At 51.5% G+C, this 27,126-nt stretch overlaps 1 protein-coding gene across 5 annotated transcripts in view; it reads right to left on the bottom strand.

The window, feature by feature from the left end:
• Positions 1-26,221, bottom strand: part of FHAD1 (forkhead associated phosphopeptide binding domain 1) — a 29,055-nt gene extending 2,834 nt beyond the window's left edge. For 2 of the 5 annotated variants that reach the window (XM_054085540.1, XM_054085539.1), the window contains exons 1-27: positions 26,011-26,221; positions 25,089-25,316; positions 23,056-23,326; positions 21,850-21,941; positions 21,070-21,300; positions 19,575-19,698; positions 18,659-18,789; positions 16,170-16,235; positions 15,676-15,780; positions 14,967-15,074; positions 13,398-13,481; positions 12,867-13,019; positions 12,599-12,794; positions 10,680-10,750; positions 10,243-10,380; positions 9,312-9,419; positions 9,015-9,104; positions 8,593-8,818; positions 7,886-7,967; positions 7,246-7,361; positions 6,018-6,177; positions 5,581-5,689; positions 4,121-4,256; positions 3,162-3,289; positions 2,324-2,380; positions 1,313-1,533; positions 42-207 (exon numbers count right to left, since the gene is read on the bottom strand). In XM_054085540.1, coding sequence (XP_053941515.1) covers positions 42-207; positions 1,313-1,533; positions 2,324-2,380; positions 3,162-3,289; positions 4,121-4,256; positions 5,581-5,689; positions 6,018-6,177; positions 7,246-7,361; positions 7,886-7,967; positions 8,593-8,818; positions 9,015-9,104; positions 9,312-9,419; positions 10,243-10,380; positions 10,680-10,750; positions 12,599-12,794; positions 12,867-13,019; positions 13,398-13,481; positions 14,967-15,074; positions 15,676-15,780; positions 16,170-16,235; positions 18,659-18,789; positions 19,575-19,698; positions 21,070-21,300; positions 21,850-21,941; positions 23,056-23,326; positions 25,089-25,316; positions 26,011-26,136 — 3,723 coding nt within the window. In that variant the 5' untranslated portion in view covers positions 26,137-26,221. The remainder of the gene's footprint in view (positions 1-41; positions 208-1,312; positions 1,534-2,323; positions 2,381-3,161; positions 3,290-4,120; positions 4,257-5,580; positions 5,690-6,017; positions 6,178-7,245; positions 7,362-7,885; positions 7,968-8,592; positions 8,819-9,014; positions 9,105-9,311; positions 9,420-10,242; positions 10,381-10,679; positions 10,751-12,598; positions 12,795-12,866; positions 13,020-13,397; positions 13,482-14,966; positions 15,075-15,675; positions 15,781-16,169; positions 16,236-18,658; positions 18,790-19,574; positions 19,699-21,069; positions 21,301-21,849; positions 21,942-23,055; positions 23,327-25,088; positions 25,317-26,010) is intronic. The other 3 variants (XM_054085541.1, XM_054085543.1, XM_054085542.1) reach the window with 3 other exon arrangements.
• Between the last annotated feature and the right edge of the window lie 905 nt (positions 26,222-27,126).

The raw sequence follows: 27,126 nt of genomic DNA, 5'->3' as shown, positions 1-27,126 counted from the left end.
TTTAAGATCCCTTCCAACCCAAACTATTCTATGATTCTGACCTTATGCAGCTTGACTGCTTGTAGCAGCCTCTTCTCCTGGCTCAGCTGAAGCTTCGTCCTCTCCAGGGCCTCTTTCAACAGAGCCTTCTCTTCTGCCTCCCTGTAGGCTTCATCTTCTAGTTTGGACATCTCCTCCTGGCACCTTCGCAGGGATGCTTGGCTCAGCCTGTGTGAAATGGGAGAGGAGGGAGTGTCTGGCACCTGCGCTGACCCCTGGATGCTCAGCAGGACTCTCCTTGGAGGAGACACCTTTTGAGCAAAACCATATCCCACTTGCATTCCTCCTAGGGTCCCCCAGCGACAGGAGTGACATGAAAAGACATCAGAGCTGCTATGACCTAGTGAGGACCTGCATGTGTTTTAGCAAGCATTTTCCTTGCTCTCATTCCTTACACCATGGAACAACCTCTCTCCTCCTGCTTTTGCGGAGACCAAGATGCTGCCTCTTCGAGGCTTCCCCCACCTGATACCCAGACCCAGCCATGGTGATCGTTGTGATCCCTTCTATTCAGTGTAGGAGCCCGGAGAGAGACTCTGGGTGGCTGTGTGGGCACTGCTAGCTTGGAGATTGCTATCAAAGCTCTCTCCATCCTTGAATAAAGTGGCGTATTTACACCAGCCCTGGAAAAAAAAAGCTTTCTACGCCTCTTTTTCCGGTGCTGGGGGCAAAGAGACTTCTGCATTTGTGCAGTGAGCAGCAGCAGGGCTTGCACAAGAACCTCACAGAACCTTGTGCAGCAGCTCGTGGAGGTGGAGCATCGCCTCTAGTTTGTGTAGGAACCTGCAAGGCACCATGGCAGAAAGCTGAGAGGACATTTCATAGAATCACAGAATCATTAAGGTTGGAAATGACCTCTCAGCTCAGCCAGTCCAACTGTCAGCCCAACCCACCGCGCCTGCTGAACCATGTCCTGAAGCACCACATCTACACATTTCTTAAACCCCTCCAGGGGTGGAGACTCCCCCACTGCCCTGGGCAGCCTCTGCCACAGCTTCACCACTCTTTCAGTGAAGGAAGCGTTCCTAATATCCAACCTAAACCTCCCCTGGTGCAATTTAAGGCCATTTCCTTTTGTCCTCTCATTTTCCTGTTTCTCCTAATGATTTTATACCGTGGCCACAACTTGGCGAGTCCCAGACAGACACCCAACCTCGCAAGGGACTGCAAAGGGGCTGCACCATTTCTTTCCTCAGTTGCTCCATCGTTTCGTATCCCAAGACTAGGTCTCACTCGGACCCTTGACCAGTAAGGTCTGCTTGCCTCTCGGTACCTGAGCTGCTCCACATTGGCCTCATAATCTTTCAGCATTTCTTCTTTTCTTTCCAAGCTTCTCTTGAGGTTCCTGATTTTATCGTACAGCAGCTCCAGGTCTTTCCGCCTCTGCAGTCCTGCTTTCTCCCTCTCCTCCCGAGGAAGTTGCTTCAGAGACTGCATTCCTGACAGCTCCTCCACCTTCATCAGGCTTCCCAGAGCACCAATTACGTCAAGGTACTGGAGGAAAGAACAGGGAATGCATTATTTACTAGGTCTGCCAGTTCCTCCGCCACATAGCATCACACCGCTCAGCCATCTGCTTTCATTCTGCTCTGCTGAGGAAATTAAACTGTCACAAGGAAGCTGCTGTGTATCTTCCCCTTTGTTTCATTGCCACCTGAGCTTTTCGGAGCACTGCTAATAATACAGCCAAGCTGGGGTTCAACCATGCCTTTGTGCTGCACGCTAGAAGGCACTCGGAGAGGTGTGACACCGCCCCGGGCACATCCCAACTCCAGACCAACTCATTTCACACCTGACGTGTGATTCCCAGCTGCACAACTCTTTGAGGTCAGATTTTTCCTTTTTCTAGATGACTTATTTTCCCTGCTGGATGCTCTTCTGCTCCTTTTTTCACCACTGTGCGCTACCAAAGGACCCCTTCCCTGACAACCACCTCTGTCACTCTTCAGCCTTTCTTGCATTATTTAGCTGGTTTGTAAGATGGCAAAGGTCTCTGTCCTCACCAACCCTACCTTTCCTTGAGGACCACAGAGGGAGTTGCCCAAGGGAACTTCTCCAAGGACCTTAGGTGGGAAGGTGAGGAGGACACTCCATTGCATCTCCTGGGGTCCTGAGACACCCTGGCATATGCCCCGCACAGTCTGTGTCCTGCGATTTGCAGTTCATCCTTGACCACGTTCCTGAAGAGCTCTGATGCCCATCATTTACTTCTGGAATGTGTTGGAAAACAATCTGCCCTCTACAAGTGTTGGATACCATTGTAACACATCTATTGCTGACATACCATCTTCTCGCTGAAGTCTGCCCCGTCAGCAGCCCCAGGTGAGCCTCCATTAGGAACCTGCACAGAAAGGGCAAGATCAATGGAGCCCACAGATCTCCTGGCTTTGGGTTGAGCTGCCCTGAACCTCCTTCTTGCTGCATGGGAGAATGCCCTGACAAAGCCACGGTCCAACGCCTCCCGCGCAGTCAGCCTGTGGCATCCCTGAGCAGCACTGTGCCAATGGTACTGGGTAATATGCTGTATAGAATGAGGGAATGGTTTAGGTTGGAAAAGACCTCTAAGGTCATTGAATCCAAGCCTTAACCCAACACTTCCAACTCCACCACTAAACCACATCCCTAAGCATCTCATCTCCACAGCTTCTAAACCCTTCCAGGGACAGAGACTCCACCACTGCCCTGGGCTGCCTGTTCCAATGTCTGACAACCCTTTTGGTGAAGAAATATTTCCTAATATCCAATCTAAACCTCCCCTGGTGCAACTTGAGGCCATTTCCTCTCGTCCTATCACTTGTTACTTGGAAGACAGCCCAGCACCCACCTCACCATAATCTCCTTTCCAGGAGCTGTAGAGATTGATAAGGTCTCCTCTCAGCCTCCTTTTCTCCAGACTAAACTGCCCCAAGTCCCCCAGCTGCTCCCAGAACCCCTGGGCTTCAGACCCTTCCCCAGCGCCATTCCCCTTCTTTGGACACATATCTTACATCTGCTATATTTCACATCTCCTCCTGTCTCCCCGCCTTCATATTTAGTGTATCTTAAATCCTAATTCTCCGTGTTCCATGGAATACTTTTCCACCAAAACCACAAGCACGATGAACTACAACCCGCCTTCTTACCTTGCTGGCCTTCAGTTTTGTTCCCAACACGTGTGCAGGTTCCTTTTTGAGACTTGTTTCCTGGACTATTTTCTTTGGTAAATCTTTCGTCAGGACCACCAGTGGCTCCAAACCCTTCTCCATGACAACTGGAGGCAAACAAACACCCACCAATTTGTCCCATTCTCTGTACAACATGCTGTGTCTTCACACCTTGGCTACTTTGAGGCACAATGGGTTTCTCGCTACCATCCATGGAGAGATGAATGGAGTAAAGCCTGCCCCAGCCTTGCCTTCAGACATTGCTATCTGAGGATCTGGGCATTGTTTTCTCTACAGAAGTAGGATGCAAATCAATTTTTTCAGATGGTGATTTAGAGGTTGCACCACAAACTGCTGCTCTACTCACAGCTTATAGCAGAGATGGCACTGCTTTTCCAGACTGCTCTCGATACAGGAATATATGTGATGGAAAGGGGTTAAAAGAGAACAAGGAATGGCAAGCAGGAGATTCTCACAATGTAGAGAACTTGCAAGGCTTTACAAGATCACAACACTCGAGGCTCGGCTCCTTCGGGTGGCAGCTGGTCTCTCTTGCCTTGAGGAGAGCAGCACCCGAGTGCGGGAGGGATCATGCACAGAGTTGGGTGCCCGTTTGCTTCTGGCTCTGACTGCACTGCACCTACTGCTTCAAAACCCTTTGCCAGCTGCCTCTCCTTTCCATCTCCTGCAAATGCCACCTCCTCATACCTACACACTTACCAACACCAGATGCCTGTAAATGACACTATGTGCCTTTCTCAAGCCTGTAGCTGCGCTATGGGTTCCTCAGATGTGTTTTCCTATCACCTACACAGAGTGCACGCGTGCACACAAGAGCTGACTCCACGAGGGGGAAGTCTGAGCACTACACACTCCGCTCTTGGGTCTGCCGAGGGCAAAAGGAAGCATCTTCCCTTTCTAGTCCCAGTCATGCTTACCTGAGAACTGCTTCTTCTCCAGCATCTTTATTCTTTCCCGGAGCTCGACCAAGCCTTCTTTCTGACGCTGGATTGTTTCCTCATGCCTGAGGCCTCGGCATTTCACTCCAAGTTTGGCCAAGTCCAACGCCGGCTCCTGAAAGCACGAATTCGGTCTGTGCGTTGCTCTACTCTGCATACCTGGCACCTGCTTGGCTGCAACCCAGCTTAGATGCAGCCTTGCTAAAAGACACAGGTCTCTTGGCACATCCCAAAAGCAAAGCTCTTGGAGCATCTCCCCAAGATCCCTCTCTGTGGATTTGGGGCTGGAAGAGCAGCCTCAGAGACCCATTTCATGCTCTGCTGTGCCAGCCATTCTGCAGTGAGGACAAATGCCCTGGAAAGCTGGGAGAGGCACAGTGCACGGCTCTGAAAGGCCACGCTACGTTTTTCCTCTTGCACATTGCGCTATTGTATTTACAATTTTCTAGGCATAAATACTTCCACACTTTATAGCCCGTGTTTATACACCGTTGCATATATTATTCTCTTTTAAGCTAGACCTGCACACACAGACGTGCATTTCCCTGTTCCAGCCCCATCCAGCTCTCTGCATCATGACAAACATCCAAACCTCTGGGATGGAGGGAGCACATTATCGCAACATGCACACAGCTAATGCTGGCTGCAAACTGCCCGCTCTCATCCATCCACCGTCACCCCACAGCACGGCTCAGAAAGATGTGGTTTGCTTCCAAAAGTGCGGCTTCGCTTGGGCTGCACCTCCAGTGCTCTGCGCTTCCCCTCCCCATCGCTATGTGCAGAACAGGACGGGCGATACCTCCTGCCTGTCAGCTGGCTCTGAGTCACTGCTTGGCCCCCACACATCCAGCCTTTCTTTGCTGGCACGCTGTCTGCCACTGTTGTGGTACAGGATGTACGATTTCTCCAGTCCCTCCATCTGCTGCTGCAACCACCTTTGAGTTCTTCCCACTTCTAGCAGCAGGGAATTCAGAAGGGGAGCATTTATTCTGATCCTGTACAGCAAGCTACCCCTAATTTTGCACATTCAACCCTGTAACTTCTTCTGTGTCGCCAAGACAGCCAAAACCTACAGCCAAGCAAGGCTGGGAAAAGGAGGGAACGCTTACAGAGATCGCTCGGTATGCTGCGATCCCCTCTAATTGGCAATTAATTGCAGCCATTAGTACACACAACACTTCTGGTTCCAAAGTGCTGTACAAACATCAGCTCATTAGCCGGCAGCAGTGCCTACGCAAGAGCGCTGTGGATACCCCGGCTCATAGACCTGGGCGAGGGAAAGGGCAGCCGGCAACCCTGTGCTCCGGCTTTCAGCCGGCTTTGAGTGTCCCAAGGTTTGGCTGGGCATTGGCAGATGTCACCACGATGCTGAGAAACACCATGTGCGTGATAGATGCTCTCAGCAAACCCGTGCCTTGGTAGCCTCCGTGTGAACTCACCCTCTTAGAGGCTTCATCCATGGGCACTGGTGCCCCAGGAGCATCCTCTGGCTTTTCCACTGTTCCTCGGGAAGTATCCTTCAGCGCTTGGCACTGTGTTTGGGCTTGCCTGGGCCAAGAAAAAAGACCATTGTGAGACACTGTGATGGATGAAGGTGGCCCCAACAGCTTGCGAACAGCAGCACCCTGGGCGCCCACCGATGACTACCACAGAGTGGGTGGGAACATTCACTTAGTTACAAGTGACTTGGTTACACGTCCACGGGCATGAGCTCCACTCAACCCCCGTTTCAGTTCGCATGGCACTTCCATAGAGACAGCATTGCAGAGCTCAGTGCTGGTGCTCTCATCCATCTCTTTTGCTCCTCTCAATTCCATCAGCTGGTGGGATCCTACAGAGCAGCTTTCGCAAAGCATCAGGTCATGGCAGCGTGTACCTTAACTCTTCAGTTGCTCTTTGCAGGGCTTGATCCTTTTTCTCCGCGAGGCTAGACATCTGGGATAGCTTCTCTCTGAGCAGGTTGAGTTCTCGCTCTAGGCATTTCACCCGCCTCAGGTTCTGCTCCAGTTCCACCTTCTGCTCCTCGCTCAGCTCCCCTACGCACACAACAGCTTCTTGTGGGTTTCTGGGTGCCTCATCACTCAGCCCTTTGGGATCTGCAGTTCTCAGTGAAATGATGTTCACGGATGTGTCCCCTTTTCCCAGCCCACCCTCGCCGGGGCTGTCAGCAACCATAGAACCACAGAATCCCCAGGTTGGAAAAGACCTCTTAGATCATCGAGCCTAACCACTCCAATCTGCCACTAAACCATGTCCTTGAGCACCTCGTCTGCCTGTCTTTCAAATACCTCCAGGGATGGGGACTCACACCTCCCTGGGCAGCTGTTCCAGTGCCTGGTGACCCTTTCTGTGAAAACATAGAAACATTGAGGTTGGAAAAGACCACTAAGCTCATCCAGTTCAACCATCAGCCCAACCCCACCTAAACCATACCACAAAGTGCCACATCTACATGTTTTTTTCCAACCCCTTCAGGGGTGGTGACTCCACCACTGCTCTGCGCATCCTCTTCCAGTGGTTCACCACTTTTTCAGTCAAGAAATGTTTCCTAATATCCAATCTAAACCTCCCCTGGTGCAACTTGAGGCTATTCCATCTCATTTTATCACAATAATGGAGCTTGTCCCCACAGACCCTTGCCCTGCCCTCAGATCCTGGGCCAGGCCATGGCCAACAGCCCTCGCTTTGCTAAATCACAGTGCAAAGCCAGTCCCTTTGTGTGGGCATATGCCAGAGCAACCACTTTCTATGGCTATTTTCCTTCATATTGGAGAAGAACGGGTTTGTCAGCGTTTCCTGACTTGCGAACTTTTACCTCCTTACCTTCCTTGTAGGCTCTGTTCACACGTTCACATTGCCGGGTACTCCCATAAAGAGTCCCCAAAGCTCAGCCGCTGCCCACTGAGGAATCCCAGGTAAGGCACTACCAGTCTACTGGTTTGGGACAACTTAGGCTCAAAGAATCCCACCAGATGGATTTTGAGGATGGCTTTAGGATGGTGACATCTCCTTCCATTTATCTGCATGTGCCCACTAGTACCTACCCTTGTTACTGCTCCAAAGAGGGACGGGAAGACAGAAACCACACAACATCCTTCACCAACCTCTCATGTCTGACATTCTGGCTCTGGTTTCTGCGAGCTCTTTGGTTAGTCCGGCAATGATGACCTCCTTGGACAGGAGCATGCTCTGCGCTGCTGCCAGCTCCTCCCTGAGTTTCCTGAGAAAGGCAATTGCAAACCACAGAATCATGGAATGGTTTGGGTTGCAAGGGACCTTAAGGCCCAGCCCGTTCCACCCCCTGCCATGGGCAGGGACACTTCCCGCTGGTTGCTCAAAGCCCCATCCAACCTGGCCTTGAGCACCTCCAGGGATGGGGCAGCCACTGTTCATTTGGAAGAGTCATTTCAGAGAGCCGACACGTGCTTTCTTGAGCTGAATCTCACAGTCAAAACATGTGCATTAGTTTTTGGCTGTATTTCAGTCTCCTGGGTTAATGCCTGTGGCATCGGGACTTGCCAATTTGCTCTCTCTTACCTGGAACTATTTGGACAGGACACCCACACGCTGTCCCGGACACTATTTGCCCTTAAGACCATCTCAGCCTAATGAAAGGACTCTTTTCACCGTAAGATCTCAGGCCAAGTTGCAATCAGCCCCTTGGTCTGCCTCAAGCTCTCCCAGCAATAGCTGCCCTGTTCCCAGCGCCTTCAAACAAGGCCACCGTCACCAAGTGCTTCTTACCAGAGACACGCGTGTGACTCAGTGGCAGGACAAACCTCCAGCGAAGCGCTCGATGTCGACTTGTGGACATCACCCTGAAACCCTAGAGGACACAGTAACAAAGGCAGATTATTTCTTTGTGACACATGTGTGTTTGGCTTGCTTGATTCTGCTGTCTTTGTCCTTCCCTCCATGAAAGCCTTGAAGACTGAGGACAGCGTTTTTTTGGAACCCGTGTCTCTCAGGGTCCAATAGTGTTTTGACAATTCTTTACATCCTTCCTTGCTCAGGATCATGAATCATAGAATCAAGAGATGGTTTGGGTTGGAAGGGACAAGCCCATCCAGTTCCAACTCCCCTGCCATGGGCAGGGACACGTCCCACCGGATCAGGGGGCTCAAAGCTCCATCCAGCCTGGTCTTGAGTGCAGTCCAAGATGTTCGTCTCATTGCTTTAGAGAGAAAGAACCCTTCTCCAGGGGGAAGCCCTGCCTATGACTGTGGGGCACTGCCAGCAGTCTCCAAAGCCGCAGAACAATATAGACCTACTCTCTGTGAAATGGCTTCTTCAGGGACTCTCGGAGCTCATCCTGCAAGCAGGCAAACCTCAAACCAACATCTTACACAACGCTTTCTGTTGTAGCAAGCACACAACTCCATCTCAATACAAACTTTACATTACCCAAAAGGGTTCCTAGTACAGGCTCATCCCACAGAACCCGGAGCTACCTTCCATTTTTTCCATGAGTGCTGCATTTTCCTCCTCCAGTGTCTTCTGCTGCTGCTTGGCCTCCCGCAACCTGTCCTCTAAAGCCACAATTGTCAGAGAATGCTGCTTGATTTGCTCTTTATATCCTGCTATTTCTTCCTGCAGTTTCTGCCTCTGAAACTCCTTCTCCTCCTGAAAGGTCTTGAGCTGCTCGTCTTGCATGAGTACCTGCTGTTGTAACGTCATCTAGGAAACAAGACGCATGGTCTTGGATGGAAGTGTTGCCTTTTGGGATCATGATCAGCGTAATCTCTCCACGCTGACAGGACAGAGGGATGGATTCTGGGGAGGGGGGAAGGTGCAGTGCTCTGTCCCTCGTCAGCAGGAAGCGAGAAAGCCTGCACCGAAACCGCATTTACACCACATCCCCTGTTGGAGCTACCTCTCGCATTGTGGCTTCTTCCAGGTTGTGCACAGCTTCTCTCAGTTTGCAGCCTGTAACCTCCTGCTCTTCTGACTTCATTGCGATCACCTACAGGAGGAAATCAGCAGGAACTGAGAATTTCAAAGCCTGGCAAGAAACCACCTTTCTCTCTGCAGATACACATCGGTGTATGCTTGGGGGGAAAACCCACAGTCTACTAAGAGCCTCCAATCAAATGAACCACAAAGCAAGTTCAGATTTAGTTATTTCAAGCGTGAGCAGCTCTGCTATGCCTTCCATGCGTATGCCACTGACCTCAGTCATGCTTCTCAGCTGGCTCTCCAGGTCTTGGATCTTCTTCTTTTCTTCCTCCACAGATTGCCTGTACTTGTCCTGCTCCTTGGCGAGAGTGCTCTGCAGAATCTGAGAATCGACAGCCCTCAGTAAAGAAATCATATCATTCAGCAGAAGTCCTCACTTATCGAGCCAAAACAGACCTAAAAGGAGTTCAACATGTGGGAGGAAGGGAGCAAAAGCTTGCAAGGAAGCCTACCTGCTCTTGCGTTCTGCATCCTACAAATAATGCAATGTCTCACTAAGCTTACAGATCCGGATGATGCTCCTTGCTTTCTCCCAGGGATTACCCAGCAGCAGCACAACATCCTGCCATTACCCACATGCTTTCCGGTTCCACCATGAGTACTTTAGGAAGTTAAAATCCCCCACAAGAATACAGGAAGATAGCAGATATCCAAGCTCTTGGGACTGCATCTGGGCAGTTCGGGGCTAGAGGCTCCTTCCTCTCCCTGGGCAACACTATTCGTAGAATCATAGAACGGTTTGGGTTGGAAGCAACCTCAAAGCCCAACCACTTCCACCCTCTGCCAAGGGCAGGGACACCTCCCACTGCATCAGGTTGCTCAAAGCCCCATCTCTGGGGGTGTTCAGTGCCATCACTGTTCTGGACAACCTGGGCCAGGGCCTCCTCATCCTCACAGGAAAACATTAAGATCTCATCTCAATTTCCCCTCTTTCAGATGAAAACCATTCCCTCTAATCCCATCCCTGCACTCCTGATCAATAGCCCCTCCTCAGGTCTCCTGGAGCCCTTTTCAGTACTGGAAGCTGCTCTAAGGTCTCCCTGGAGTCTTCTCTCATTATAGACATCTCTGTATTTTCTCTACTCCAGACACCCATTTTTCCTGCGTAAGAGTCATGCCCCTAAAAACCAACCGTGATGCCATACCTCTTGGTTCTTCTTATCGTTTTCCAATATAATTTGATTTATTTTCATCTGTAGATCTTGCTCATGTTTCGCTTCCAGCTCCTTCATTTTCTGCTGCAGCAACGCTGCCTGCGACTCCTGCACCCTCTCTAATTGGCCCTACGGGGAAGCGGCAGACACTGAGGTGTCAAAGGAAATGTGTTAGCAGCAGGGCAAGCAACAAATATCCTGTGTATGTTTGCTAGCAAACAATTCAAAAGAGATGTACCCGCCATCCTTGCTGCATTAGGATACAAACACCAACGTGCCCATTGTCTTCTCCATTCCCCTGCATTTACTGCAGACTCAGGGACATCTGCTGCCATACATTCCCAATTCAGGTCCCCCACTGGCTCGCTTAAGACTACCGTTGGGTTTACCCCAGTCAGCTCGGCGTACGTACATACACAGTTCTGTACCTGTAACATCTGGTTCTTCTGTGCGGTTTCCTGAGTGCTTTCCAACAATCTCTTGAGAGCCATCAATAACCCTGCAAAAGCCAATGGAGTCGCACTCTACGAGGTGCTCACACAGCCTGCTTACGCCACCGAAGCATCCTCTTGCCTTCTTGCAAAACTTACTTTGGCGACTCCTACTCTCAGCTCTGGTCCTCACCCCTCTCACCTGATGGTGAGGATTCCCCTTCCTCCATAGGCAGCTGGGAGGAGAAGGGACTGCCACCAGCTTCCCATGCAGTCATAGAATCATAGAATCATGGAATGGTTTGGGTTGGAAGGGGCCTCAAAGCCCAACCAGTTCCACCCCTGCTGCCATGGGCAGGGACACCTCCCACTGGATCAGGGTGCTCCAAGCCCCATCCAACCTGGCCTTGAACACCTCCAGGGATGGGGGCTTTGCCTGCACTAGTTGGGATACCCAGAAAACAGACTCAGCGTGGACTTCCCTCCCATGCTGGGGCAGTGGATACGCTGGTGTTGGCTGCTGGGGAAGGAGAGACCTGTGGGCAACAGCTCTGCCTTGCACCCAGCAACCCTCACTAGCCTGGAGACCCTCACTATCATCTTGCTATGAGATTCAGGCTCAGAGATCCCATCAGAAAGGCTCCGAGGAGCCAGCCGAGTGTTTTCCCACCACATATACTGGAACCATGGCACATTCCAACCCCTGGGAAATCACTGCTATTGCTGAGACATTGTTTGACTGCGCGCACAACCCAAGCGCCTGTTCCTACCAGGAGATGACATTTTCCTTATCACACACTGTCACACATTTTGCTGCCTCACCCCGTCTTCTCTAAGCCTGACACTTCTACAGGAGCCAAAGATGGCTCATTGCTGCAGGATGCTCCCGGTGCTATAATTACCCCTCTGTTAACCATGACAGCCTTCTGCTTCTGCACCCTCACCAACACTGCTCCAATCCACCCCACTGCCTTCCAGCACACGGCACGTCCTGCGCCCCGTGCAATGCTCAGTGCTGCTGTGAGAGTGATGCTCTCCTTCCCACACTGCTGTCAGAGCCATTACTCCTCTGCAGTGACGTTCCACAACACACCATGCTTTGACACCAACCTACGCTTTGCTTTCCATGCGCCCTTCACCTAAGCTCATTTTCAGCAAACCAGACAGCAATTAATCTGCTGCTCCTCGACACAGCTTGCACAGGAAAGACAAAATAATTAATACAATCATAGAGTCATGGAATGGTTTGTAAGAGACATTAAAGCCCATCCAGCTCCAACCCCTTGCCATAGGCAGGGGCACCTCCCACTGGATCAGGGATCTCCAAGCCCATTCCAACCTGGCCTGGAACACCTCCAGGGATGGGGCAGCCACCACTGCTCCGGGCAACCTGGGCCAGGGCCTCCCCACCCTCACAGCAAAACATTTCTCCCCAAGATCTTATCTCAATCTCCCCTCTTTCAGCTCAAAACCATTCCCCTCATCCTCTCCCTGCACTCCCTGATGAAGAGCCCCTCCCCAGCTTTCCAGGAGCCCCTTTCAGTACTGGAAGCTGCTCTAAGGTCTTCCCAGTGAGAAGAGACCTTCTGGCAGGTCTCCATCACACCTGGAAACATTTCCAGACATGAGTCCCACAGTGAGGACCGTCAGCATTGTGCCTGTCATGTTCAGTCTTGGGAAGGTGGTGCTGCAACGCACCTCCTTGTTACTCCCTCCGTCCTTGTTACTCCCTCCTCTCCTTGAACTCTCTCCTAGAAGGTTTCTTAGTTGCCCAAACTAGCCAAGATTTGCACCAACATGAGGTCCTGTCACCCCTAAGCAATAGCTCCTACTGGACTTTCTCCTCTACAGCTGGCCACCTAGGACGTCCCACCTGGAGCAGGTTTGTTCTCAGGCACATTCAGCAGGACACAAACCTTTGCTGGAGGTGGATGGATCCATCCCTGCGCTGACCAGGAGCTGCTCTGTGCCCTCCAGCCAGGACAGGGGCACATGGGCCATTTCCACCACTGCCACCCTGATGGCTGAGATAGAGGGGTCCAGGCACACCGCCTCCATCCTCTCCAGCTCCCCGCGCAGGCTGTCACTGCTGCAGGAGCTCCTCAGGCAAGCCTGGAGAAAACACCACCAACTATACCACTTATCTCCCGGCTGCCAGACGGTCAAAAGTGTTAAAGGCCTGACCTGGAGCTCACACAGGGATTTCTTGAACACCTCAACACTTTCAGACACCTCCTTTTCCTTTGAGAGCTTGGAGCTTAATTCCTCCTGCAGACGCCTCTCTCTCTCATGGCTTTGTTGGCTTTCTTCTGAGATGTTCTTAACTTTCTCTATCACCTGGTAAAAGCACGTGAACAAAGAGGAGAATAAGGCATTTTATTAACACCCTTTTTCTGCTGAGGGACCATAGATTATCTCAGCGAGCAAAGACTGAGACTTGTTGCAAACTGGTAGCCACGTTGGGTTCCTGGGCTTCTCTCTGTTGCAGCCCATTGACTGCATCCAAGCTTCGGGAGACAAAGAGGATGGTGTCTCCTTCACATCATGGAGCAGGGTCATTAACGTGGGATAGCTGCTGCTCAGCTGGTGACTTGGGGAAGCTTGGGTGCTACCAGCACTTCTGTGCAAGGAGTCATCCTGCAGTGGCCAACTCGAGCTTTGGAGGCTCAAGAGGAGGCACACAGAGCATCTCTGTGTGTTGGTATCTGAACTCACCTGCTGCTCTGTTATGGCTTTCCCTGCAGCTCCCACTGCTGCTGGAGAACAGACTTGCATCACTCGGGTTTTGAAAGACTTCAGCTACAGCAGAGATGGACATACGAATATGAAAATCACTGAGGGTTGATATAAGCTTTGCTGATCTACTCTACCCTGCACACATCACTGCAAAGAGTGTCCCGGTGCCTGCCCTCTCCCCCCCTGAGGCCCCATGCATGCTCTTGCCCTCCTCTCAGCACCGTTTTTTGGCTCACGCACTATTTGCACTGAGCAGCTTCGCAGGGGCGAGGCTTTGAGCCCCCTGGATGGGGCTTTGAGCCCCCTGATCCAGTGGGAGGTATCTCTGCCCATGACAGGGCGGTGGAACTGGGTGGGCTTTGAGGTCCCTTCCAACTTAAACCATTCTGTGATTCTATGATTCTCTGACACTCCTCATTTGGCCGTGACGGCTCACTCCCCTTGGGCAGTGAGACACTGATTAATCACATCCCTTACTTTGTTTATGAGGTGCACAATGTGTTCACCACCCCAGTAAAGTGTGTCAGCTCCTTGCCATCAAGGACAACGTGACTTCGGAACATCTCCTGCTGCCCTTCTACTGCAGCAGGAGGATTACGATGACAGAGGGCTGGCGTACATTGCAAAGAACAGACTGTCTGAGCCAGGCAGTTGCTCCATCCCACGCTCGAGCAGGGATCTCCAATGCCTGACTCCTATTTCCTCCCATGAAACTCCCAGGGGGACAGCTGGGGATGCCACCCCCAGGCTCTCTGCAGGACATGACTATCATTCCCACCAAGGTCGGCTGTCTCCTCCTGGGGCTTCCCCCCGCAGCTGGCCCTGCGCTAACCTGCATGGCAGATCCAAACGTCGCCATCTACCCTCAAAAGGTTGAGGCTGCCCTTTGGCTCTACTCTACAGAAAATCCAGGGTTATTTTTCAAGCACGTAATCACAGAATGGTTTGGGTTGGAAGGGACCTCAAACCCCACCTAGTCCCAATCCCCTGCCATGGGCAGGGACACCTCCCACTGGATCAGGTCACTCCAAGCCTTATCCAGCCTTGAACACCTCCAGGGATGGGGCAGCCACCACTTCTCTGGACAAATCAAAATCAAACAGCTCATAGATTTTTCTCTCATTGACTGGGTTTGCTAACAAGTTCACTTTAGCAAAACTGCATTGCAGTTTACAGGGGGGGGAATGTGACTTTCCAGTGCCAAATTCAGCTTTGTCCCAGTGATCTAGCATCGTGTTATTTTGCCAAGGTCTGTCTTTTCCCAGAGCAGCATTACCTGGGCACAGAGGAGAGTTTACCTGGGTCCCAGACGGCATGACTAACATATAGTGCATTACTGTATCCTATTAAACTCACTGTTTCTTCTACAGTATGCAAATCCTGTGGATAAGCCTATTATTCTACATCAGGCGACAAGTTAAGCCCTGTGCCAGTGTTTGGTGCTCAGGTCTCTGCATTTCCTTTCCTCAAGTGTGAGGAGTGAGTTTTCCTCCCTACTTCGCTGCCTGCAGACAGGGATGGATGCTTCCACCCCTACCTCTACCCTACCTGCTCCTTGGCCCGCCCCATGTCCGCTCGCAGCAGGCGCTCCCTGCGCCCCATCTCCTGCAGCTGCAGAGCTTGCCTGGCACAGGCTTCTTTCAGCTCCTCCTCAGCCTGTAAAAACGAGAACATTTGCATATAAAAGCGGTGCCAGGGAATTGTGGCACATCAGATGACTCTAAATAAAGCTTTGAAGTCATAGAATCATAGAATAGTTTGGGCTGGAAGAGACCTTAAAGATCATCCAATTCCACCCCCTGCCATGGGCAGGGACACCTCCCACTGGATCAGGGGCTCCAAGCCCCATCCAACCTGGCCTGGAACCCCTCCAGGGATGGGGCAGCCACAGCTTCCCTGGGCAACCTGGGCCAGGGCCTCACCGCTCTCACACTGAAGAAATTCCTCCTTATGTCCAGTCTAAATCTGCCCCTCTCCAGTTTATAATGCCAGAAGACAGACAGCAACCCTTGCACAGGGGCTGGGTTTGCAGCATTGGACACTTAATGCCTTGTTTTAGTCCCTTGGCCATCATCCATTCTTGACTTTCTAACACATTGCTCACAGAGCAGTTTCCATGAGGTCCTTCGAAGTCCATGGAAGAGCTCAGCCCGTTTTAACCCTCTGCCTGTTTGCTGGCCCTCGTCCCATGTGTCTGCTCCCTACCAAGCCCATCCCTCCCTGCCCTCCACCACATACAACACAGCTGGATGCTCACCTTGGCTTTCTCGGCCAACTGGTTTCGAATGCTCTCCTGCTCGGCACAATACTTCTGGACCTCCCCCTGCAGCCTCTCCAGGTCACATTCCAGCTCCTTGATGCGCTGCAAGAGTCCGCGACAGCGCAGGCTCTCACCAGAGGAGCTGGGCATCGCCTCGCTGGAGGCTTTTAACCCATAAGCAATACATTTTCCCCTTCTATCCCATTTCACTCATGCTGGAATTTTCTCCTAACCTATATTTACTGCAGTTAGATTGGTTTTCAAATGGAATTTCAATCTTATTGACACCATTTTTCCTGCATTGCAACACAGCGTGATAGTTTTTACAGGAATTACCAGTTTTGGTTCACACTGCACAGCGTATCTTCTATTACAGGACCCAGATTCAAACCAACACCCTTAAAATGCCCAGTTAATTATTGTTGTGATGAGGCATTCCTGCGGTGCTGCTCTCCTGTGGCCTCCCTCACCCCAAATGACTCGCAACTTACATTTCGGCACTCAATTACTTCTTGTTCTCCGAGTTCACGCTTCATTTCCTCTTTAATTCTAGAGCACTAGAACGAATGGCAACAGAGGGGGAAAAAAATCATCAGGGCAGGCAGACACCATCATTTCTGCTACAGCCCAGCTAAATGCTCCTGTACCTCATGGATGGTGGTGTGTCCATGCTGGGACCATCAAGGCATTGAGAGCACCTAGAACTGCTCCTATTAAAGCATTGCCTGACTGAGAGAAGGATAAATACCTGTAGGAAGCACCTAGAAGAGGTCTCTGAAATAGTGTAACAGGGATGGAGGAAAGGACCAAAAGTAACAAATGCTTCTTCAATGCATCCACAGGAACCTGACTGTGATGGTAACAGACGTTTCCAGGCTAATCATCACTGTATCAGACTGTGTTTTGCAGCTATTGAGGTCTCAGAGATGAAGCCCATTCTGCCTGTCCCAAGCACGAGGGTGCCTCTCCTATGAGCCTGCGTGCGCCAGCTCCCACCTCACCCTGGGTCTTCATACATCCACAGAGTGGGAATAGCCACAAAAGGATGACCTGGGAAGTGCTCTTTGCCTCATCACAAACATTGTTGGCAACCAAGTGCCACCAGGCACCCAGCAGGATGCACCCCTAGGATGCCTGGTCTCCCTCCTGCACACAATAGTGTGCACTTAGCCCCTTCCCGTGGGTTAAAGGGCATCGCAGAATCACCAGGTTGGAAAAGACCTCTTGGATCATCGAGTCCAACCATTCCTATCTGCCACTAAACCACGTCCCTGAGCACCTCGTCTACCTGTCTGTTAAATATCTCCAGGGATGGGGACTCCACCCCCTCTCTGGGCAGCTGTTCCAGTGCCCGATGACCCTTTCTGTGAAAAACTTTTTCCTGATATCCAGTCTAAACTTCCCCTGGCAGAGCTTGAGGCCATCCCCCCTTGTCCTATCACTTATCACTTGGGAGAAGACGCCAGCTCCCTCCTCTCTACAACCTCCTTTCAGGTAGTTGTAGAGAGCAATAAGGTCTCCCCTCAGCCTCCTCTTCTCAAGGCTAAACACCCCCAGCTCTCTCAGCCGCTCACCAACAATAAGACTTGTTCTCCAGCCCCTCACCAGCTTTGTTGCTCTTCTCTGGACACGCTCCAGAGCCTCAACATCCTTCTTGTAGTGAGGGGCCCAGAACTGAACACAGTATTCGAGGTGCGGTCTCACCAGTGCTGAGTACAGGGGCAGAATCACCTCCCTGGCCCTGCTGGTCACGCCATTTCTGATCCAAGCCAAGATGCCATTGGCGGCCTGGGCCACCTGGGCCACTGCTGGCTCATGTTCAGCTGCTGTCAACCAGCACCCCCAGGTCCTTCTCCTCCATGCAGCTCTTCAGCCACTCTTCCCTCAGTCTGTAGCACTGCACAGGGTTGTTGTGCCCCAAGTGCAGGACCCGGCATTTGGCCTTGCTAAACCTCATGCCATTGGTCTCAGCCCAGTGGTCCAGGCTGTTCCTATCCCTTTGGAGCCTCCCTACCCTCCAGCAGATCCACATTTCCTCCCAGCTTAGTGTCGGCTGCAAACTTGCTGAGGGTGCACTCAGTGCCTTCATCCAGGTCGTTGATAAAGACATTGAACAGAGCTGGACCAGTACCGAGCCCTGAGGAACCCCACTTGTGACTGGCCTCCAGCTGGAGTTCACTCCATTGACCACCACTCTCTGGGCCATCCAAACAGTTTTCAACCCAGGAGAGTGTGCGCCTGTCCAGGCCAGAGGCTGACAGTTTCCTAAGCAAAATACTGTGAGAAACTGTGTCAAAGGCTTTACATCACCCATCCCAGGGAGCTGCTCGAGGAGGATGCTCAGCCAGGTAAAAGCTGGCAGGTGCAGTGACCCAGGGGCCCCACGTATCTTTTTCCATTACTTAAAATTCACTGTGAAGCACTGAATTCTCCTGGAAAAGAGCCAAGTCAGCCAGCCAAAACGCCTGCTCCATGCTTATTATGCAGATGATGCAGCTCTGCCAGTTGAGGAAGAAGCTCAACTCCATAGAGAAACAACTTGCTGCACAGGCCGCTTTCTTTAAGGGAAGAACCAGGCTGGGCTGCAGGGAGCCACATGAAGACAGGGTTTCCATGGCTCCTCAGAAAGATCTTGGCACGAGTGCTTTGTGTGTACAAACAGCTACTGTGCACGCAGAAATCCAGGGCGCACAGGACCTGAATGCAGAACGAGGAAGGGATTCAGCCGGGGAAGGCAATGCTGCTCCGTGGGCACCGGAGGACACCCAGACACAACCACAGCCCCATCGCCGAGTGTACAACTCTACGGCTTCTGTTCTGGTGCATCCAGGACCCTCAGTTTTCAACTGCCCTGATAACCAGCCACACGAATAGCTTCTACCATCCTTAATAGAGAGAAGCACAACCCTTCTCATCCTGGTTTCCCACACTAATTTATGCACGAGATCATAATCCTGAGCCCCTCGTTAGGGATGTTCACCTTAGCAGATACAATTGCTAGCTGGTTGTCCTTTTCTCTGTTTGCCTTCTTCATCTTTTCAACGTCTTGCTGGAGTTGCTCTATTTTCTGCTCCTTCCCAACGATCTCCCTTTGCAGGCTGCTCACTAGACCTGAGAAGAACAACTCCGGTGAGAGGCTACCCAAGCGCATCCCTGCAAAATCCCTCTGGCTACCGAGCAGCCATCCCTCCTCTTTGACAACTGGTGGACTTGGAAGGCAGATCCAGCTTTTGGCACGCCGTGCTGAACATTGCTCCGTGACAGCATCGCTAACAAGTTCCTCCGGGCCTTGTAGCACATGTTCCCTGGAGGATAAGCAGCTCTTACAGATCTGTTTTTGCTGCTATTATGTCAGATCCAGAGCTCTGATGCCTCCTCCCTGCCAAACACTGATATTGCTCCCTTATCTCCAGCAATGAAATCAAGCAGAACGGTTTTGCTAATCTGAATGCATTACGAAAGCCAATATTTGGTGTACACACTACATTCCTCCTGCTTGATAAAGACAGAGATAAAGGCTTTTGGTCCAAGGTGGCCTTTGCAGTAAGGTGCAGCCCTGCAGCAGCTTGGGTGGGTGGTTTCCCCTCCGGAGCTGCAGACCAGCCCATTACACAGCATCGCTTTAGAACAGCTCAGATTCTGTCCTACAACTGGTTCTTGAGGCTTTTTTCGTAACAGACTTCCCCATCCCATCACTCTCTGCCTCCACCCTGTCCCTCACTTCAGGGGTACTCATTATATTACACACTGCCTGCAAGTCCAACAGAGATTCCAGGTGCAGAAACAGCCTCTGCAAATCATTTATTGCCTGGACAGGTTTGCCAATGCTCACTCCTTGTTAAGACCCAGTCCCAAACTGCTTCACGCCCCTACATGGGGCTCCAGGGATACGATACCTGCAGTCAAAGCGTGGTCCCTCTTCAACTTCTCACTTTCTTTCTGCAGCCTTCCAATCTCCAGGTCTCTTTCATAGAGCGAATGGCTGAAAACCTGGCTCGAGCCTTTCTGCAGGCTGCTGATCTGCAAAACACAGATTCACCCACATTCCTTGCTGGATAACTTATTAACTCGATTAGAGCCCCCTTCGGAGAGGGAAATCTGTCCCTTCCGGGTCGCACTGTGATGGGGTTACTCTTTAGCATCTTTAACTCTCAGCAGTCATCGATTGCTTCAGAGAGGATCTTCTTAAATTCATTTTGGCCATTCGTGCTGAAATCTGAACATAAAAGGCACGGAGAAGCAACGCATCCCGCTCTCTGCCACGCCATGAGTCCATGGCCAGCGCATGGTGACACGGTTAAGGCAGCAGCAGGCAGAAACGCCTGCAGATTTATTGCCTTATGTATTTATTTGTTTTATTGCCATACATACTTATTACCCCAGATACAGAACCTGAGCTGCTAATAACTCATGCTCACCGTTCTGCTGCACAAACTGCTTTTGCAGTCCCTTCTGGCAGTTGGGAGCAGGGAATAGTCGGTGCTTCTCGCTTCAGCTGACACCACTGCGCAGGCAACGTGCAGAAAGCACAAATACGCTTCCCACCACTCAAATGACTGGTTTCACGAAGCATTTACTGGAGGGTATAGAAAAGCCGATTCACAAGTGGAAAAGGCTTTTGCCAGAGGAAGCAAAGCCGTTGGGAAGACAGGTGCCACACATTGTCTCATCTCAGCGCAGTGACAGCACCCCGAAATGCTATCAGCTTTTCTCCACCAGGAACCTGCTTTATCACAAGCTCCTCTTCGCAAGAGTCAGGAGGAGCCCAAAGCATCCCACCACCTCCTTCAGACCCAGGATTAGATGGGAGGGCAGGATGCAGCCGGGATGGGCTGGCAAAGATGCTCAGCTGCGCATCTTGCATTGGACTGACACCTTGGGTGGACCCTTTTCCCACACAGGAGATACTCAGGAGGTCACCGTCCCTACAGGACATTTTCTGTAGTCTCATAAAAAGGTGGTGTGTGTTATTAACATCTTCCTGGTCATGACAGCTATGAGCCCTCTCTCCCCGAGCCAGCTCCTGTTTTCACTGGGATGCCAAAGATCTGCAATGCTTCTGCAAATGCATTCGCACAGTGTTTTCTGGGGCAAGAGGGGCGAGAGGGAAACAAGGGGTCCAGCTGCCCGGCCCATGGTGGACTCCCATGCCTTCCTCCCACCTCCAAAAGCTGTTTTCCCTTCCCACAGCAGCATTACAGATCCTACCACATACAGGAAAATTGCACAGCAAGCCAGTAAATGTGCAAAATAAAACAACTGGGAAAACCACATCTCCTTCAATTTTCTTAGTTCCAGACCTCTTCCTCCTAAGAACTGAGTGTTAAAATAAAACCCATCTGTATCAGAGAGGTATTTCCCCATCTCAGTGCCTATTGAAGCATTCAGTACCTGTTCCTTCAAGGCTTTGATTGCCTCCGTTTTGGCTGCCAGCTCTCGGTCGAAGGTGAGCAGCTTCTGGGTCAGCTCTACCTCGTTCCTTGCCGCTGCCTGAGCCAGGGTCTTTGCCATGGCTGCAATCTCATCCTGCAGATTTCTTATCGTTGCATCTTTCTGCTTCGATTCTGTTTCCAAACCAGAGAGGTGACCGATTTCCTTCTCCACTTGTAGAAGCTTTTCACCCTGTGGGCAGATTACAGGTACCATCTGTTGTTCTCCAGCTGCGGAGACACTGGGCTGCCTGCTCTAGGCGTACCAACCCATGACCATCAAATGCATGGACCTGCTCGCCCTGGCTTCCCACATCACACCACACTTCCAGAGTCCCCTTCCCCTGGGGGATGATGGTCACCTTCCCTTTGGTGATGGTCCCTTCACCCGTCTGGGACTCAATGTCAGAGCTGCAACCAAGGAACAAGGGATAAGACAAGAGGAAATGGCCTCAAGTTTTGCTAGGAGATATTAAGATCGGATATTAGGAAAAATGTCTTCACCAAAATGGTTGTCAAGCATTGGAAGAGGCTGCCCAGGGAAGAGGTGGAGTCACCATCCCTTCAGAGGTTATAGAACCATGCAGTGGTGGCAGTTCAGGACATGGTTTAGTAGGGAGTGGTGTTGGGCTGATGGTTGGACTGGATGAGCTTAGAGGTCTTTTCCAACCTTAACAATTCTAGGAGCATTTGCTGAGGACCAGAACAGGGGTGGCATCCCTCACACCTTCCCCAGCATCACCTTCTTCTGCGGGAGGAATTTCACATCGTGAGTCCCCTGGGAAGGGGCTCCCCAAACAGTGCTCCCACTACTGCCCGAAACATCGGTTGAGACTGGAAGAAAGCACACACGACAGCAGCAAATGTTAACATGAGAACTGGTTGCAGGCGACTGTAACTTCTTACAACATCCTTCTCGCTTGTCCCAAAACCACAGAGGCTACTTCACAGTCCATGAGCTCAGAAGAGGAACCAACCCCAAACCAAGAGGAGTATGGGCTACCTTAGAGCATGTGCTTCCCTCCCTTTACTTTTACTGCAACTTTAAGTTCTGCCTGTGCAGATGCCTCTCAGCGATGCTGCTGGACCTGCACACTCCTGCCTCTGCTCTGGAGCACCAGCCGTACCTTGGCACTTCTCCGTTAACTCTATATTGTTCAAAAAACCCAATGCAAACCAGGAACACAACATCCATGGCAAAAGTCTCATTTTCCAGCTGAACTATTCCCCCAAACTCCTGCCTCTGCTCCGCAGCTCTTGCACGCTGTATTTTCAGAAGCTATGAACCTAGTTGAAAGTTCCTGCGCTCAGGCAGCCAGAAACTGCACTTCAAAGAAGGAAAAAATGTCGCTTCAAACAGGAGATGAGAGTAGGTGCATGAATCATGGGTGCAGATGAAGTCAGTCATTGCCCTTCCCGATCAGGCACGAGGGAAAAGGAAGAGGAAACATCCCTTTCAACTACGAAGATAATGACATTCCTCTTTGTATGGCACAGCCCATTTCTCAACTGACCCACATGCCGTCGAGGACCACACGTGGTCTTTGATGACCTCCAATGGACAAGGATTCACACCCAATCGCTGGCAGCACCTGTCACTTTGCAAAATTGCCCCTGCTTGGATCAACTCCACTCAAGGCTGAGTTGGTCAGAGAGGAGACCAGGAACTAAGGGAATGGCAGGAAGATGCACTGGAGGGGGGTTAGGTTGGATATTAGGAAAAGGTTCTTCCCTCAGAGGGTGGTGGAGCTCTGGAACGGCTCCCCAGGGAAGCAGTCACAGCCTGACAATATTCCAGAAGCATTTGGACAACACCCTCAGCCCCACGGTGTGAATGTTGGGGTGTCCTGTGCAGGGACAGGAGTTGGACTTGATGGTCCTTGTGGGCCCTCCCAACTCAGGACATTCTATGACTCTACACACCACCACGTTTGGCATCGAAGTTTACCTGTCCTCACCGCAGAGGTCCTACTGAAAGTGTCCAGTGGGATAGCGGTGGCCACGCTCCTAACACAGGCACTCACGGGTCGCTTCTGCTGTGGTGGATGGGGTACACAGCCGACTGCTCTGGAAGCCCTCGTGCTGGGACAGCCAAGGGGATGCTGCCACGGCAGCGAGGGGAGGTGGGGATGAGCTCCAGGGGTTGAAGGTTTGGACTCTGCAACCAACTGGAGCTGCCCAGTCCACGCTGTGCGACGTTGCACAGGAGGACAGGACATCTGCGGTGGAAAAAAAGACCACAATATCAGCAAGATCTTGGGAAGGTTTAAGCCAGCGATGCGTTTGCATTATGTCATAAAAAACCCAGGTGCAGTTCTGTGCAGAAGCAGAATTTTACCCCTTTCCCTTTTCCATTGCCTAAATACCCAATTTAAATCAGGAAATCCAAATATTTTGCTGAAATTGAAAGGAATTCTTTAGGAGTTTGCTGCTTTTTGAGCTCTCCTCTCTAGATTTGACTGCTTATTTCTGTGTGTCATTTGCAAAACCTGGAAGCCTTCATTTCATGCCTCACACAGAAGCGGTACTGCCCTCTCATTTCTCCTGTTCTGAACCAAAGCTTCCCACTGCACTCCTGGCTTGCCACTGCATTTATCAGACCTTACCCTGTGCCTGGCACACATGTAATTCAGACATTTCTCTGCTCCTTTCCTTACGAGCAGAGCTTTCCAATACAGTAGAGACGAGCCATCATTAAGGTCTTGGATGGCACGTAGACCTCAATTACAAGGGCTGAACAACATCTGCCAACGTGGCCATGGACCTGGCCTGGATGGAGACCTCCAACTCCTGGCTGTTACCCTGGCATCTCACTGAAATACAGCCAAAGACGCATGTTTCCCACTACTCCAGCTCCTTGTTTTCTCCCAGGGCACATTGTAGCGCTATATTGGGTGTTGAAGGGGCTCTGCACCTTGAATTCTGTGTTCAGTTTTGGGCACCTCACTACAAGCAACCATCCAGGCTGCACCTTTCGAGTTCGAGGAGGCATTGGCACAGAGTAGTGGTGGCTGCCCCATGCCTGGAGATGTTCAAGGCCAGGTTGGATGGGGCTCTGAGCACCAGGATCCAGTGGGAGATGAGCAGGGAGGTTGAAATTAGAGGATCTTTAAGGTCCTTTTCATTTCAAACCATTAGGGTTGGAATTAGAGGATCTTTAAGGTCCCTTCCAACTCAAACCATTCTATGGTTCAATCTATGATCCCAAACCCAATGTAAATACTTTTGGAGGAAACAAAAAATACAAATAAAAGGAAAAGGACATGATCCAGGCCTACCTTTGCTCCTGTCCAGCTTGCAGCTAGGAAACCTGTCCCATGTTTTTCCTTCTCCCTACTGAACTGCCGAGTTTCTTCAGCAGAGGGAGCTCCAGGTTTTTATTCCCCCTCCCCAATTTTTCCCGAAGATCACCCAGGCGAGCCTGGGAGACTAAAACTGTCCCTGGGACCTTCTCTCGGCAGCAGCATCCCACCCTGCCCGAGCATCATCATCATCATCATCATCATCATTCATCATCATCATCATCATCATCATCATCCCACCCTGCCCCAAGGAGGAGCAGCTGCAGCATCCCACCCTGCCCTGAGCAGGAACAGCAGCATCCCACCCTTACCTTGGAAGGGGCAGCCTCATCCCACCCTTGTCCTGGGGGGCAGCAACCCCATCCCGCCTTACCTGGGGGGCAGCAACCCCATCCCACCCTTGTCCTGGAGGGCAGCAGCCCCATCCCACCTTTACCTGGGGGGCAGAACCCCATCCCACCCTTACCTGGGGGGCAGCAGCCCCATCCCACCCTTACCTGGGGTGTAGAACCCCATCCCACCCTTACCTGGGGTGTAGAACCCCATCCCACCCTTGTCCTGGAGGGCAGCAGCCCTATCCCACCCTTACCTGGGGAGCAGAATCCCATCCCACCCTTGTCCTGGAGGGCAGCAGCCCGATCCCACCTTCCCTGGGGGGCAGAACCCCATCCCACCTTACCTGGTCACCCACCACCAACTGGAAGGATGGTCCCCCCTTGCCGAAGCGCAGGATATCCCCTGACCTCACTTTCACGGCCGCGTTTTGGACCTGGCAGCCGTTGACGAAGGTGCCGTGGAGGGAGTTGAAGTCCTGAAGGATGAAGCTGTTATCCCAGGCAGCAAACTGGAGGGCTGCGTGATGATCTGCTACACCTGCGGACTGGCAGCAGGCAGTCAGCAGGGAAACCTGCCAGAAAGCAGCTCAGGTTTTGTTCCTGAGCTGCCGAGCTCCCCTTTCCTTGCCGTACATAGAATCATAGAATAGTTTGGGTTGGAAGGGATATTAAAGATCATCCAGTTCCAACCCCCCTGCCATGGGCAGGGACACCTCCCACTGGCTCAGGCTGCCCAAGGCCCATCCAACCTGGCCTGGAACACCTCCAGGGATGGGGCAGCTACATCTTCCCGGGGCAACTTGTGCCAGGGCCTCACCACTCTCATGGCAAAGAAATTCTTCCTTATGTCCAGTCTAAATCTGCCCCTCTCCAGTTTATACCCATTGCCCCCAGTCTGATCACCACAAGCCTTTATGAATAGCCCCTCTCCAGCTTTCCTGTAGCCCTTTCAGGCACTGGAAGTTCTCCTCGGAGCCTTCTCTTCTCCAGGCTGAACAACCCTAACTCTCTCAGCCTGTCCTTGTATGGAAGGTGCTCTGATCACCTTTGTAGCCTCCTCTGGACCTGTTCCAACAGTTCCATCTCCTTCTTACATTGAGGATTCCCGAACTGGACACAGTATTCCAGATGAGGTCTCACAAGAGAGGAATACATCACTGTAAGCAAGCTGGGAGCCCCAATGCCTTGCACAGACGACCCAGTGTATCCTCCCCCCTCCATCCAAACCACCAGCCCTTTTCCACCCGTTGGCTCCTTCACCCCTACCTGCAGGACGATGTCGGATCCTTCATGCCTGCCTATCGTCGTTGTGCGTGCTTTCAGCTGAAAACATCCTTCCGAACTTTTTAGAGAGGCTTGCATCATCCAACCCTTTCCCTGCAAGGTTGGCATTCAAAACCCCAACTGCTCCATTAATAATCCCACAAGCGACTAAGCCAAGAAATTCTTGGCCAATTCCTGCACTAGAAATTGTACAAAATCATCCCAAACACGGCTTTGCCCCGGCTGGCAGTGAGGTTGCAGCCATGCAGTAGCCTTGGAAACCTGGGTCACGCCAGAGCCTGCTCCCGCCCTCCTGGGTGCGTTTTTCTCTTTGTTTTGTTTTGCTTTCTTTTTTTTTTTCACCCTTCTCCTTTTCCCAAGCAACTGATCCGGCAGCACAACAGAGCTCAGTGCTGGCCGCAGGTCTCCTTGTCATCAGGTGACGCACATGGGAACATTTCCCCATGTGTCAAACAATTCACAGGGGGGGTGCAAACTCCTTTAGCCCTTTTAAACTTATTTTTTATTTAATACCATGCATAAACAGGTCTTGTAAACTCAGGCAAGCTGATAAACCTGCTAGGTGGTGATAAGGACTCCATCACCCATCGGGGCACTCCTTATAGAGTCATGGAATGGTTTAGGTTGGAAGGGACCTCAAAGCCCATCCAGTTCCACCCCCTGCCATGGGCAGGGACACCTCCCACTGGATCAGGGGGCTCCAAGCCCCATCCAACCTGGCCTTGAACACCTCAACTCTCTCAGCCTGTCCTCATACAGGAGGTACTCCAGCCCTTGGATCACCTCCGTGACCTCCTTTGGATTCGCTCCAACAGCTCCACGTCCTTCCTGTACTGAGGACTCCAGCACGGAATGCAAGGCTCCAGATGAGCTTTCTCATCTACCAGCACATCTTATTTACAACACCTCCACCATCCTCATCTTCAGGAATATCTCTTCTCTTACAATACATTCCAGTGCCACCTCCGTTTCACTCCAGCCATTCTAGGACAGCGATGGTTACAAGCTTGAGAGCTCTCACACTCCTCAGCATCACACAACTCCGTCTGCTTTCTAAGCACAGTCAGAGGGCAAGTATGCTGAGTAGCCAGAGATGCT

The sequence above is a fragment of the Cuculus canorus genome, chromosome 21 (assembly GCF_017976375.1).
Source record: "Cuculus canorus isolate bCucCan1 chromosome 21, bCucCan1.pri, whole genome shotgun sequence".
NCBI classification, from domain to species: domain Eukaryota; kingdom Metazoa; phylum Chordata; class Aves; order Cuculiformes; family Cuculidae; genus Cuculus; species Cuculus canorus.
The sequence above is the reverse complement of the archived record's forward strand: the minus strand, read 5'-3'. Positions and strand labels throughout refer to the sequence as shown.